This window comes from Ctenocephalides felis, unplaced genomic scaffold (assembly GCF_003426905.1).
Source record: "Ctenocephalides felis isolate EL2017-DRISC unplaced genomic scaffold, ASM342690v1 CF-g0.4_SCAFFOLD_01492, whole genome shotgun sequence".
NCBI lineage: Eukaryota > Metazoa > Arthropoda > Insecta > Siphonaptera > Pulicidae > Ctenocephalides > Ctenocephalides felis.
The window spans coordinates 13255582-13269891 of NW_020537646.1; the positions used below are offsets into that span (position 1 = coordinate 13255582).

Sequence of the window (14310 nt, forward strand, 5' to 3'; positions counted from 1 at the left end):
CGACTCCGGTGCCGCAGAACGCGTGGCATCATGCTTCCGACGGATACGGTAAGTAAAATATATTAGAAATATTATAATAGAAATACAGCGAAATATTCATTTGTAACCAAGTGAAATAGTAAAATGTCCAAGTTTTCAGCGATCATTTTCGGTTCTGTTCGAGTTTCGTAACTTTTTTCAGTTGCGTCGTTTTTAATTTATTTAAAAAAAAACGTATTTAATATTCTACTTTACAGACCATTGTGTTCAAAATTAGTTCAAAATTCTAGTCAAGACCACGCCATTGGTTCAATGAAATTTCATTGTCACTATAAAAGAACGCGAGGAATGTAAATTTATTATTTTAAGGAGTTTTAATTTTACCGGGCCATGGGTGCCCCAAACATGCGCAAAACTTAGTAGAAATTTTTTTATTTAATTTCACAAATAGCAAAAGTTAATATAATCATGAAAACTTACTTTCAACTAAATTTAATTTGAATAAAAATATGAGCATGTAGAATATAAAAATATAATTTTAGAGGGTTGTGATAGAATAGCAAACTGGTATTTTATTAAGTCATTTCTTGAATAGATTGTGCAAATTAAAAAATCAAAATTAATTTAGCAATTTGCTAAATGTCTCGAAAAATTCAAAGGAATCAAAACAAAGGAATGGAACGTAACGAAAACTATATGCAAAGTATAGCGACCCGTAATCTTATTTCAAACTCAACATTTTGCTAATTAAATATATTAATTTCTCATACTAAACATAGATTTCCGAGACTTCGACTCAATTATTATGTTCGAAAAATTACAACTGGGGTCATTTCGCAAACCACTACAGTACAGTAAGATAATCTCTTTACATTTTTATTGTAATTGTAATTGTAAACTCTCTAAAAATATGTTTAAAATATGAAATTCAATTTCTATTGCTGACAAAATTCAATAGTTTTGCATACAATTTTCTCAAAGTAATTTGTGCATACTATTTACCCAATTGCAACTGCAAATGATAAAATTTTCAAAGATATCTTGAAAAAAATTATAGGTATGATCATGGAAATTCGTTTCATCAAAATTCGTTTTATCAAGAAACTATATCAAAAACTATAGACATCAGAAGTTATAAATGATTTAATAAATGTGTATGCTGAATTTGAATTGTTTGTAGAAATATTGGAAAGCGCTAGATAAATATTGATGATAAGTGAATACTTATTAATTTATTTATTTATTATTTTTATGTGAGAAAATTTTGCCCTAACTGAGAGGGCCCCCAAAAAAATTTTGGTACGGGGCCCCACCAATGCACGCTACGCCCCTGCATAGCATCTAATTCATTCGAACAAAAAATGGCTATTTTTTATAATATTTTATTATGTGTACGGATATTATTGTAAAATAGATAGTAACTATATATTACAAGTAACTGAACTATCCAATTTACAGTGGGTAAACCTATTAGTTCCAACTCACGAACAAATGTTTAACCAATTATTATGAGTTTGCTTAAAAATTACGCTCCTGAAGAACTGAATATTACAAAAATGAATTCGAATTCTGAATAATTTAACTCGGAGTGATAAATCTCAAAGAAAATTTCGACAAATTTGATGTCGTCTTTAGACGACACTTATACACACATGGAAAGTGTGTATTGTAAGGTGTATAATGTATGATGACACATGAAAATTATCAAAATTTTTAATTATTTTAGGATCGACTCACCACAGTGCAGCACATAGTTTAGGGGCTCCTACTGCCCATTCGTCGCCTTTGGCGTCCCAATTTTACGCCCAAAATGCGATGATGAATGCAATGTCGTGGAGGGCCTACGACACCGCAGCAGGATTTCAACGAACATCACCCTATGGTAAGAAAAAATAATATATTTAATAAATAATATAAAATTATTTTATTATATATGTATTATAAAATATGTAGAAAGCAAATTTATAAATACAAAATAAGTTTATAAAAAAAAATTAGGTATAGTTATAGATGAAACTGAATCTTATTGAATTACTATTTAATAATAAATATATAGCAAGGCGTGCAGTTCCAATAAAACCTTTGATTATTTACTCTTACGCGAATTTGACTGATATTCTTCATAAACAATACTTTACACAAATGATATTCAAAGTATCCATTCATTAAAAAACGTGAATATCACAACAATTATATTAGTATATTAAGCATTTTTATCCCAACATATCCTCTTAAAGTTCATCTAGTACCCACACACAAATTGCACCTTCATTTGATCAACATTTACCGTCTTACGAAGCAATATCATAATTCAATGCACACATTCAATTGCATAAATGCGTAGCAAATAACATTAAAAAAGAGTTATTGCAAATAAAATTAATTTTAATACTTGTTAATAGAGGTGAAAATCAATTAACATTTTAAAATAATTAAATTGAGATTTATTTATCTATATTCTCATAAATATACTCATGTTTATGAGCAATTATTATTGTTATTGAAGGTGTTAAGATATATAAGTAGTTAAGAATATTGTAATATATATATATATATATATATATATATATATATATAAATTTACATGAATAATCACATAACAAAGTATGCAATTTTATGCTTTTTGCATTTTAATATTATATAATGATGAATGATTTTTTAAATGTTTAGAAGTTGTTAGCTAAGGGCATATGCATTATCTAAATTCCTACATATTCCCAACTTAAGCCCTTCATGTTGTACATATTTATTTAATGCTTCTTTTTTGTCCTTTACAAATTTGTGTCAAAATTGTAAATTAATCCATATTTGTCAATGCACCCTTTTCACTTTAAATTTTATAATATCTTAATTTTTAAATGTAGTGCCTAGTCATACTAAAGTTCTCAAAGTCTAACTTACTTCAAGTATATTAAGTACCAATTAATTAAGGTTGCTCAAAGACTTTTTTATGCTTCAGTCCTTTTTCTAAAATATTGTAAAATAAATTGCATTTTTTTTTTAATTTTCGCCATGCAATTTTAAACCACTTTTTGAAATGCATTTTTAACTCTCTCAACTCGGATGCCACCGCTCCGGCGACAAAATACGTACTTACTCTGCAATTAGCTAGTGGAAAGGGATATTTGCTTTTTAGTTATATACCATGCAATTTTTAGATATTCGTTAAATGTATAGTATTATATTAAATATTAATGTATAGTACATTAATTCCGGCTCGTACGTCCCGGATTTTTTTTAGAATTTTTGAAATAAAAAAAAAATATGATCACCTTAACTATGAGGGCCGTCCATTAATCACGTTATCAATTTTTAAGGATTTTGGGCCTCACCCTTGGTGATATTTAAAATTAACGCCCTCCCCCCCTCTCTCAACCTTTAAAATGCATTTCTAATAAATAGAATATTCTTTGCCTAATATTCACATGCTATGCAACTTTTATATATTTGTTAAAAAAATTAATGTTTTGTACAAATGGTCTATAGGTACTCTCGGATTTTTCCACCTTACGTCGAAGATTATTTGAGAATCTTTGAAATACAAAAAATGTGATCACCTCAACTTAAGGACAGTCCATTATTGATCACGTGATCGATTTTTAAGGATTTTTGGACCTCTTCCTTCTCCTTGGTGATATTTAAAATTATAACCCTCGCCCCCCCTCTCTCTCTCTCTCTCAACCAACATCACGTGCATTTCTAGTACCAAGAAAAAATGATAAAATTTTTGCAATTTTTTGTACAAATGTTGAATTTTTTATAATTCACTTAAATTGCCCCCTCCCCCACTTTAAAGCCTCACGTCGGCTCCATAAGTACTCGTTCTGCACGATTTTTTTTTTCAAAAAAAATAATCAAAAAAATTTTTTTTTTACATGTTACGATAGAATTAAGAATATCGGCTTCATAAGTATTTGTTTTCATTTCAAGAAAGAATGATTTTTTTTTTATTATTATATTATTCTTGATATTCTATATTTTAATAGAATATCAAGAATATCAACCGAATAAACCTGATTTAATTATGTCATTTTCTTTTTTAGATGGTTCGATGGATTTCCAATTCGGTGAAGGGCGCGAGTGCGTCAACTGCGGTGCAATTTCTACGCCACTGTGGCGCAGGGACGGCACAGGGCACTACCTCTGCAACGCCTGCGGACTTTACCACAAGATGAACGGAATGAACCGGCCCCTGATCAAACCCAGCAAACGACTGGTAAGATTAATTATATTAAATATCCGAACATAGTGTTGTTTATTCATATAAAATAACTGAACCTCACACAACGCAGTTTCATGATAGTTATTTATGCAAAGCTTTATCTATGGCAGGTACGGTTGGCTTATGGTAAATTATTATTTTCTATATAAACAATAAACAGCTAATTATTAATTGAATGCATAAGATGTTATGTTATTTACGATTTTTAATTACTGCGATGTTTGCGGATTTGCATAAATAGCTGTGTCGGCAAATTTGATATATTGTACTTTTAATGTCAGTGATAATAAAACTACTAATGTAAATTATTTTATTCTGCTTATAATTTTAATAAATTGATCGCAATAGGTCTGCAAAGACATTCTAATAAATTATTAGTAAATGCGAGTGAAATATTAACGAAATTATGTATTATCATATTAATCGCCACAATAATATCAGATTTTTTTTCACAAGGGATGTGGTAACTTTATTAGATAACTTCGGTAAAAATGTTTTATGAAAATTTAGTGTATCAAAGAAAAATGATTTTGTTTTTGAAATTTTTATAGCTCTCATATGTGACTGACATGGCTCTATATTAAAACCCTATTTCCTTCTACCGGATTGCCTATGTCAGACATGTATGCCTGACATGGCTCATGTATAACACCTTAGCGTTAGGCACACATGACTGACATGGGTACCAACGTGATTTATAGTGTTCAAATTTTTTTTTCTAAAATTTTGTTCTATATTTGGAGATGACGTATTATGCAAGAACTTTAAAATACTCGGAAAATTCGTCTGATAACAAGTAATTTTAAGATTATTGTACGTTAGCAATTACAACTATCTCTAGTTAGTTACTTTTCGTGAGCCGGGGAGTTATCGTTAAGAGGCCGGTTATGGTTAAATGGGCCCATAATGGGCTTATAATAACCCGGTAGGTCGACCATTGTTTGACCCGGTGGCCAACGTATGGGTCTAAACTAACTGGGTTATAAATTGGCCCATAATGGGCTTGTAATAACACGGTAGGCTGTACATGGAACCAAACAAGTCGACCATTGTTTGACCCGTGCTGTATGGGAAATTTGCACTGATAACAAAGTTATAGGTCTCAGATAAAAATATCTATTTTATGGATGTGGCCGCAACACATAAACACCAACACTTAGATAAGCATATCCAGCAAATATAGTCAAAATATATAATATAGGAGAGTACTTCACCCCTAGGTTACCTTTCTGTGAAAAATACTATGTTGGAATGTACAGCTCCATAGATCATGTTATTCTGTTAAAAAATATATCCAAATATGGTGTGCGGTCTAAAACAGTTCAATATTTATAATTTTTATTCATTTATTTTATCTAATCTTTAAAATTCCTTCAATTTCAGACTGCAACACGCCGTTTGGGTTTGTGCTGCACGAATTGCGGAACTCGCACGACAACTCTTTGGCGGCGAAATAATGAAGGCGAACCGGTATGCAACGCTTGCGGTTTATATTTCAAACTGCACGGCGTCAATAGGCCATTGGCCATGCGGAAAGATGGCATCCAGACCAGAAAACGAAAACCCAAGAAGCAGGGCGGAGGAAATGGAGGCAGCATAGGAAGTGGAAATAGTACAACGCCTGTTAGCGAAACTACGCGGAAGGAGAGCTCTTCTCCAGCTGAAGGTAAGGGAGAAAATATCATCTAAAAAACTGATTTCTAGATACCTGAATCCAATCTAATCCAGTACTTTTCACAGATCTCAAACCGCCAATTCAGCAACAGACTACTTCTGCAAGCCACCACCAAACCACACCATCCTCTGTTGATAATGAGATCAACAAAAGCCATAACACGAATGGTCAACAAACTCCGACAAGTATCAGTGAGCGACCGTATTTAGGCCACACATCCTTGTTACCTGCGACAAGCAGCGCAAACTTAACTACACACCATCACCAGCAACAACAACCTCAGAATTTACATCACCACAGTACTAGTCAGCAACATCACCATCAGCAACATAGTAGTAACAACAATATATCCAGTGCTGGCAACATGAATCCGCAACATGTGAATAGTCATCTTTCTCACCACAGTCCATTATCTTCATCCATGAGCCATCATCATACAATGCACACACCTTCGTCGATCAATTCGGGGTATCAACACGTGAAAAATGAACCTAGTGAATACGATTACATGAATAATTGTCTTCCTGGAAGTTATTTTACAGGAACCAGTTTTGGTACGCCTTTGAGTCATTCACAGAGCAGTGCTGTAGATTCACTGAGTGGGTACCATCATCAACACAATGTCATCCAAGCCGCTAAATTGATGGCAACTTCTTGAAATTTTGGTTTGTAATAAGTAAAAATACTAAAGACTATCAAAAAATATAAATGATATAGAAGTCAACATATTTGATAACATATTTGTTGTTGACAAACACTGGGATGGCCAAGCAGCAAGGTCAATATCAAGCAATAATTACATAATAAAGTTTTGATCCAATAAATCATCATAGTTACTACGTCATAACATATCAAATTCAAAACGATATATATTTATTCATGATTATAGAATTCATTCATGACTAGAAATATATTTCTAGGTACAGTATAAAAATTATAATTGGTATTATTTCTTAAAAGTTAAGTTGTATATAATTTTGTAAATAAACCCACCGAGTCAGGCTTTGTATATAGCACTCAATAATAAAATTCAAAATAATAAAAAATATTGACTGATAATTAAATATAAAAATATTATGGTATTGAAAAATATCTGTCTTACGTTAGTTATGTTAGAATAGTAAATGCAATCATTCAGTGCGATTCATGTTTAAGTGCTTTGTAAATAGTAGGCAAAATTTTTATTGTCATTTGTTAAAATCTTAATTAATAGCATTGTATTAAATTATTAAAATCTTTGAATATATTTGAAGAACAAAAGTGAAATAAGAAATTTCAGTAAATAAATTATAAATCAAGTATATGAATAGTAGATTTAATATTTTAAACATAAATTTCAATATTCTTAGAAAAATATGTAGTTATTACCGATTTAAATTATTACTTAATCATATCTTTCATAGACTCAAAGGTACGTTTCTGCGTTCTAAATCTGATATTGTTCAGAAATGATTCTAATGTGATGTGCAATAATATTGCATATAATAATACTATTATTGTACTGTGTATTAAATTTAAGAAAATAAATCTATTCGTACTATGTATGTTAAAAATAGGACATAGTATATTTAATTTAATAAAGTGTAAAATTGTAGAAAATTTGTCGTTTCCAAATATGCAAGTGTATCACGCTATTATCATATGTATTTTAATGCAAATATGTCTTAAAATAAAATTAAAATAAATTATTACGTGTTTTATTCGGGATGATTAATTATTAATAATATTATGTTTTAGGTAAAATGTGTTTATAAAATATTTTAACTCACTTTTTTCGATATCAATGTAAAAACAACCGTTCCTGTACAACTTAAAGATATAAATGACGATTGTGTGCATTGATTTAATTTTATCAAAATACTGTTGCCATCTCTTGCAAATGATTGCTTTAATACTTTAAAAAAATGTTGGTTTATATTATTAATTTTACTTTTATTTTATTTTTAATAATATTTATATAGCTTTTTGAAAATATTTAATTTAGTTGAATCAAAATTAATGAATGAAAAATAAATATTATTTCATTAATATCAAAAAATAAAATGTTAGAGGGCCGAAACCAAAAAGTATAATTTAAAATTGAAAAATATTGTTATTCACAAACATTTAAAAAAAATCAATAGCAATTAATTTTTTCCCAAATGGCAAGAGATTTCGATTTTGGTGATGTTTAGCTGTAATTCGAATATATTATATATCAAAATCCGTTATAAGAATAAAAAAGTTGATTTAAAAAAACAACTAACAACATTGGTATAAGTTGTCTATGAGGTTATGAGTTGTTCTTCTAACACTTTAACATATTCTTTCATTTTATGTAATTATTTAATAAAAAAAACATCCTAATTTACACATGGCGTTTGAATTTTAAATATTGTGACGAGTTAAGGTTGATGGCCTTTTTCGGGGGTATTAGAATGACTGCCAAATATTATATATTAGCATTGCATCCCCATTACGAAAGGGTTACTCCAACTCCTTAACCCGACTTCTATGTACACCCTGTAATTACCTGTGGAAACTAAACCAGCTAACTACGCGATTGAAACAGAATGCACTTTTATCTTATTTAATTATGTTTACATATCTAAGGGCAGGACTGTACCTACGTACAGCCATGACCTGTGCCTAAATTCTAATGTACTGATAAATCCTTATTAATTACTAACGAAGTAACGTAACGGACTAGCTTAACAGAGTATCGGAAACGCAGTATTGGAGGAAATAGCTATTAAACAATAATACATCTGACCTTTGCTGAAACAGGTTCTCTTCTCCTGGCACAACACACACACCACTATACACTAAGCGGGTCCAAGGGCTGACGCCTAGACCCGATCGACCTTCTCGAAGGATGTTACATTTTCTAATGTAAACTTTTAATCCTCGACTTAGACCCTATATTGCAGGAACCCTAGTAGAGATGGGTGGGGGAGTCAATTTGCACTGAGGGTTGTGCAACCCTTTGATGACAATGCCAATTGTCGTTACAATATCCATTCAGATACATAAAATAATATATTATTGATATCATCAATAATATCAGTCAATTGAAACATAATTCAATTTACTAAAAAATATATTTTTCATAATACTAATATTTAATCACATTGTATAAATTTATACAGTTCAATAAAGATAAACTCTAAAATTAAAACAATAATATTAGCTTCTATGCTTTTAACGTCAACGTGACTTTATATCAAATATTTCTATGAGTAGAGGTTCTACTTGTGATGGATTAACATCTAAATAAACACTAATAACTTCATTATTTAAACGATGTAGTTCAGAAATTTTCTGTATTAATTTGAGGAATGTGGATTTTGCTTCACAACCAGAATAGACACTTTCCAAGTATCTCCTCAATAGGTAATAGTAAGAATTCTAAAATAAAACAAATTCTTATGTAAAAACTTTTGGATTTACATATTTTAGGTTTATATAAATAGGTTTTCACCTGTTCCAATTTGATTACATCAGAATGAACAGTCATTGGTCTGTCTGGGGTAAATAATGTAATGGCACACATGATAAGAATTATATTTTCATCCATTCTCCATCGTTGATCAAATGTTCTTATGAATTTTTCATGTTCTTGATATACATTTCCTTTTGCTAATTTTAGAACATCTGCTTTAATATTAGACATGGCTTCCTGAATATGTGGTATCTGAAATTAAGGTCTCAGCTTTAGTTTATTACTTTTCATTTCTAACTCATTTCCTATAATAAGTGTTGTCTATATTTCTTGGAAGTGTTAATTTTTTTCAATGTTTTATCTTAAACTTTGCACACTACGAGACATATTTTATTTGTATTATTGCTATGATAAAGAAGATATGAAGAGATAAAAAAGTAATGTTCAACATACTTTCCAAGTATCTCGATCACAATCATAAGTCATGGCACTTCTAAGAATCATCATTTCTGTGCAGCCACCTTTTAAAAGAGCAACTTGATCCTCTTGGCACATATTTTTAAATGCACTAATTTTTTTGGCCATTTTTATTAGTCTCCTAATTGCTACTGCTGTTAAATTTATAACACCTAGTAACATTGGTTCTTGTTGTCCATGATTTGTCTGCAGAAAAAATTGAGGACTTTGAAAAATATAAACCTATGTCCCAGTAATATAATCCTTAATTGCAGTAATATTTTCATTTGTAATTTAGTTAATTCTTATATTTTACCTTATATCTACAATGATCATCCACAAGATTAGTTAAATCTTCATCAAGTGGTGCACAGAGAGCTTTATTTGCTACTATTAATTCATTTAATTTTGCTCGCTCAGCATCATTTAGTTCTCGATTGGAACTATTGAATTGGGCAAGAGAACTGAACGCTCCAAATTCTAACTTGATTGCTTCACACAATATTGATTCTATAGAATTTGGTTCAACAGGCACCCTGGATGGAAATAGAAATATACTTATAATATATACTAATTATTTGAGAAAAAAATATTTAATATTAGATAATTACTTTTCTACTTGCTGTACTGTATCTTTTGCTACATCATCAGTGCTCGTCTTCTTATTAATTTGTGCGACCCCATCATTACAACTGACTATTCTATCTCCTGGAACCAACATACCCCGAATTGTATCGACTCCGCAAGCTTCTATATCTGTAGTATCAACATGTGGTACCTGTGTATCAACATGCTCCTTTTTAACATCAATATTATCAACCTGCTCCTTTTTAACATCAATATTATCAACAGGATGAGAAGTCTTCCGTTCTTTTGCTTTATTTTGAGCAATTTTTTTCTTCTTTAATACTTTGTCTTCCTCTGACATTATGTATTCAGTTTTCATTCCTGCCTTGAAACATTTTTGCAGTCGACAGCAAGGACAAAATCTTCTGGTTACTACGTTCACCTCACAATGCCCTTCGAATAGGCATTTAAATCTTTTAGGAGAAAGTGCATTACGTCTGAAAAATGCTTTGCAGCTTTCACAAGTGATTGCGTTGAAATTATAGCCTAAGGCTTTATCTCCACAAACAACACAGATTTTTATAGGAGAGGAATCCATTTTTAATATCAGTAATATTGTAAAATCATCAAATATTGAAACTTTGAAGTCATTTAGAAATATTTAATAATATATGTTGATAAACCTTCCACTATTTTGACAAAATGCATGGTAAAAGATGATTTAAATATAAATCTTATAATATTTATAGTCACTATTGATTTATATTTAACAATGTTATATTTTTCCAAATATCACAGAAGGTACACATTTCTTTGTATTAAACTCTGAATAAACTGTTGAATAAATCCTATAATAAAATAAACTGAACTATGTAATAAGTATAATTAAAATCAATGATTTGTAAACTAATCTTGCATGTAATAAATTGCGTAATAGAATAATTAATTACATTCACCATGTAATATATTAAATGTTCTGCATTATATACACTTTAAGAGACTTTGCTTTGTTTACAGTAAAATATATTTTTTGCTTTTGAATACATTTTGGATTACTGTATTGCAACCATATTTTTGATAGAATTTTGAAACTGATAAGATTTTTTCATTGATTTAATAGTACGCGAAATATTATCTATTCACAGATCAATCTTTTACGTCATTTGCGCAATTTGTCACACTTGTTTTACAGTGATTCATGTTTAAATGACATTAATGTTTTCAATACTCGCCGAATGGCGCTGTCGTCGTTATAAGTCGTTTATGACAACAATACATATATAATTTGAAATTAATTTTAAAGCAATTAATATCTAAATTAATATTTTAACTAGATGTAAGTGGCATGTTGCTTTAATGCAAGTTGCGAGAACTTGATAATAATCGACTTGATCAATAAAAAATCAATCGACACTTCTGCTTCTGCAATTGGGGAACTTGCTTCAGGGTTTCTCAAAATGTCAGGAACTATTGCATATTATTTAATTTTGAACGAATGTATCAATCATACTAATTATATTGAAAAAACAGTTTAATTTTTTGTTTGTTTTCATCATTTTACATGCTGTTCAATCAAAACTGATGATTTTGCCTTAAGGGGCACAACTAGTGTAAACGCCTAAAAAAGGTGATTTTTGGGAATTTATATTAAAACAACTACTTTATCAATCATTTTAAAATTAGGAATATGTTTATACATGTTTTAAAAATACATAGTAAAATTTTTGAAGAAAAAAATTAAATATTTTTTAAGTTATCGTCGATCTCCAACGGCGCGACAAAAAAGGCCCTTCACTGTTGCAGTGATTCCGGCCTTCTACGTGGATAAAATTTAAAAAAAAAAATCTTGTTAAACTAGATTTTTCATTAAACTAGATAATATTGTCTGTAAAATGAACTAGGATAAAGAAAAAAATCAAAAATTGACAAAATGACGGCGTTTTTTTTAAAAAAGTCGATTTTTACCCAAAATTTTGGTCGTTTTTGGATTGCCAAATTCGATTATTGATCCGATCAAAAAATCGATAGTTCATTTTACGAAGAACTATATATAGAACATGTAAAAAAAATTTTGATAGTGATCGGATCATTTGTTTTTGAGTAATCACTGCAGCAAATTCGGAAAATGCTGTTTCGAGAAAATTCGTTTAAAGATTAAATGATCGTTATATTGTATACTATATATATACTCTTTAAATGGCTGTGTCTCAAAAACTATTTAAGATATCGATTTAAAATTTTTGATATGTTATTTTTAAAGGTATAATCTGTCTAAATATGGAAAAATTTAAATTCGACTTTTTGAAAATTTCACACTAGTTGTGCCCATTAAAGCAAGTTGCATTTACTTTTAAAAATTTATAAAGGATTTTCTGGCAGAAAAAATAACAAAGACAAAGATTGGAAATTGCACAAGTGAAATATGCAAATTAACATGTAGAGTACCACAAGGATCATCCAAGTTTTTGAGAAAACTTTGACGAACTTTCAAAAATCGAGTCACATGCACACCACTCATACACACCATACTTTTTACCAATTTGGTCTCATTCGATTCAGAATACTTGAAAGGTCAAAAAACATTATACATATCAGCAAATCGGATTTTCTCGCATTTTTTCCTTAATAAAATTTTATCCCGATGCTATAACTATAGTCATAGAAAAAGAAAGAGAATAGTTACTATATGGTTACTATAACTAGAATAATAGAGATATAGATTAATAAATCTAGATCAAAGTCAGAGAATAGTTCCTATATGGTTACTATAACTATAGTTACCTATAGTTATATACTATATAGGATTTAGACCAAATTGAAATAATTTATGTTAAATTATTAAAACTTTGAATAAGAACACATACACCTAACGTATTATTATGAAGCCAATTCAGGATTCAATTAATTTTTGTTTTAATTGGGATCTATTTTACATTTTCAAAATATCGATATTGTATTGATTAACAAACCTTTTGCTTATGCGCATATCTTTTAAAGTACTCAAATAAATTTTAATTGAATAATGCATAATTAGTTGTTTATTTACCATTTATTACATCCCATGTTTTATAATAGATTAATTTTGAGCTCATGATTCTTAATTAATTCAACTGACAGGAGTAAGTTTTTTATTATGACAGTTGTTTTTTAGAGCCGCAATGTTCTTGACCATTGTATGCGAAAAATAACAATGACAATCAGCAAAACAATATTTATTGTAATTTTATTACAGTAACTTTTTATAGAATGGCTTTCACAAATAAACAGTTAATAATTATAGACTTGAAGTTTTTCGGCAAAGTTCAGGTTAGTTTTGATGTTAATGAAATGTATGAGTCACTCATGTTTTAATATACTTTTATTGCAGATGTCTTTTTCAGAAAGGTCAGTTCTTTGTTTAATAAAATTTGTCAAATATAGTAATGGTTATGAACCATATCAATTTTTATTATTTATTATTCCAGCATACTGCACTACAAGCAGGGAGATTAAATATTACAGGCTGGTGCAAGAATACTGCGAGTGGCACAGTGAAGGACAACTTGAAGAACCCCCAGAAGCGTTGATGAAATGTATGTCTTATAAGATTATATTTTCCATATAGCAAAAAGCTCAATCTCTAATAATCGAATAGGAAATCATGGCTGCAAAATTGGTAGTCCAAGCTCTAAAATTGAGAGGCTTAGTTTTAGCAATGAAAAGACTGTTACAAAAACCACAATATAGGCTTTTAAAATCCGACTTTAAGCATACATTGTTTATCAAATTTGTAATTGAAGTAAGACATAGTATTATCCTGTAAAATTATATTTTATAAATTTAAATAAATAAACTATCTTGATATAAATGCATTTTTTATTTCCATAAAAACCCAGCCGTAATCTTATCGATCAATTTTCTTATGAATAGAATGCCCCTTTTTTTAGTCCTATTGCTTTAAATATAATTAGTTATTCTAAATGGCTTACTTATTGGGAAGTTAAAGTTGGA

The 14310-nt window shown here is 29.6% G+C and overlaps 2 protein-coding genes across 2 annotated transcripts; one reads left to right on the forward strand and one right to left on the reverse strand.

The window, feature by feature from the left end:
- The first annotated feature begins 1791 nt into the window (after positions 1–1791).
- On the forward strand, positions 1792–6534 carry LOC113370857 (GATA-binding factor A-like). The gene is made up of 4 exons (XM_026611538.1): positions 1792–1861; positions 4023–4200; positions 5575–5867; positions 5942–6534. The coding sequence occupies exons 1-4, from the start codon at positions 1795–1797 to the stop codon at positions 6532–6534; spliced, it is 1131 nt and encodes a 376-aa protein (XP_026467323.1). The 5' UTR covers positions 1792–1794.
- A 2528-nt stretch (positions 6535–9062) lies between these two features.
- Positions 9063–11010, reverse strand: LOC113370148 (nuclear hormone receptor HR96-like). The gene is made up of 5 exons (XM_026610814.1): positions 10365–11010; positions 10094–10289; positions 9751–9960; positions 9337–9549; positions 9063–9263 (listed from the first exon to the last, which is right to left on the reverse strand). Exons 1-5 carry the CDS (start codon positions 10916–10918, stop codon positions 9063–9065), a joined length of 1374 nt encoding a protein of 457 aa, XP_026466599.1. The 5' UTR covers positions 10919–11010.
- Positions 11011–14310: the final 3300 nt, after the last annotated feature.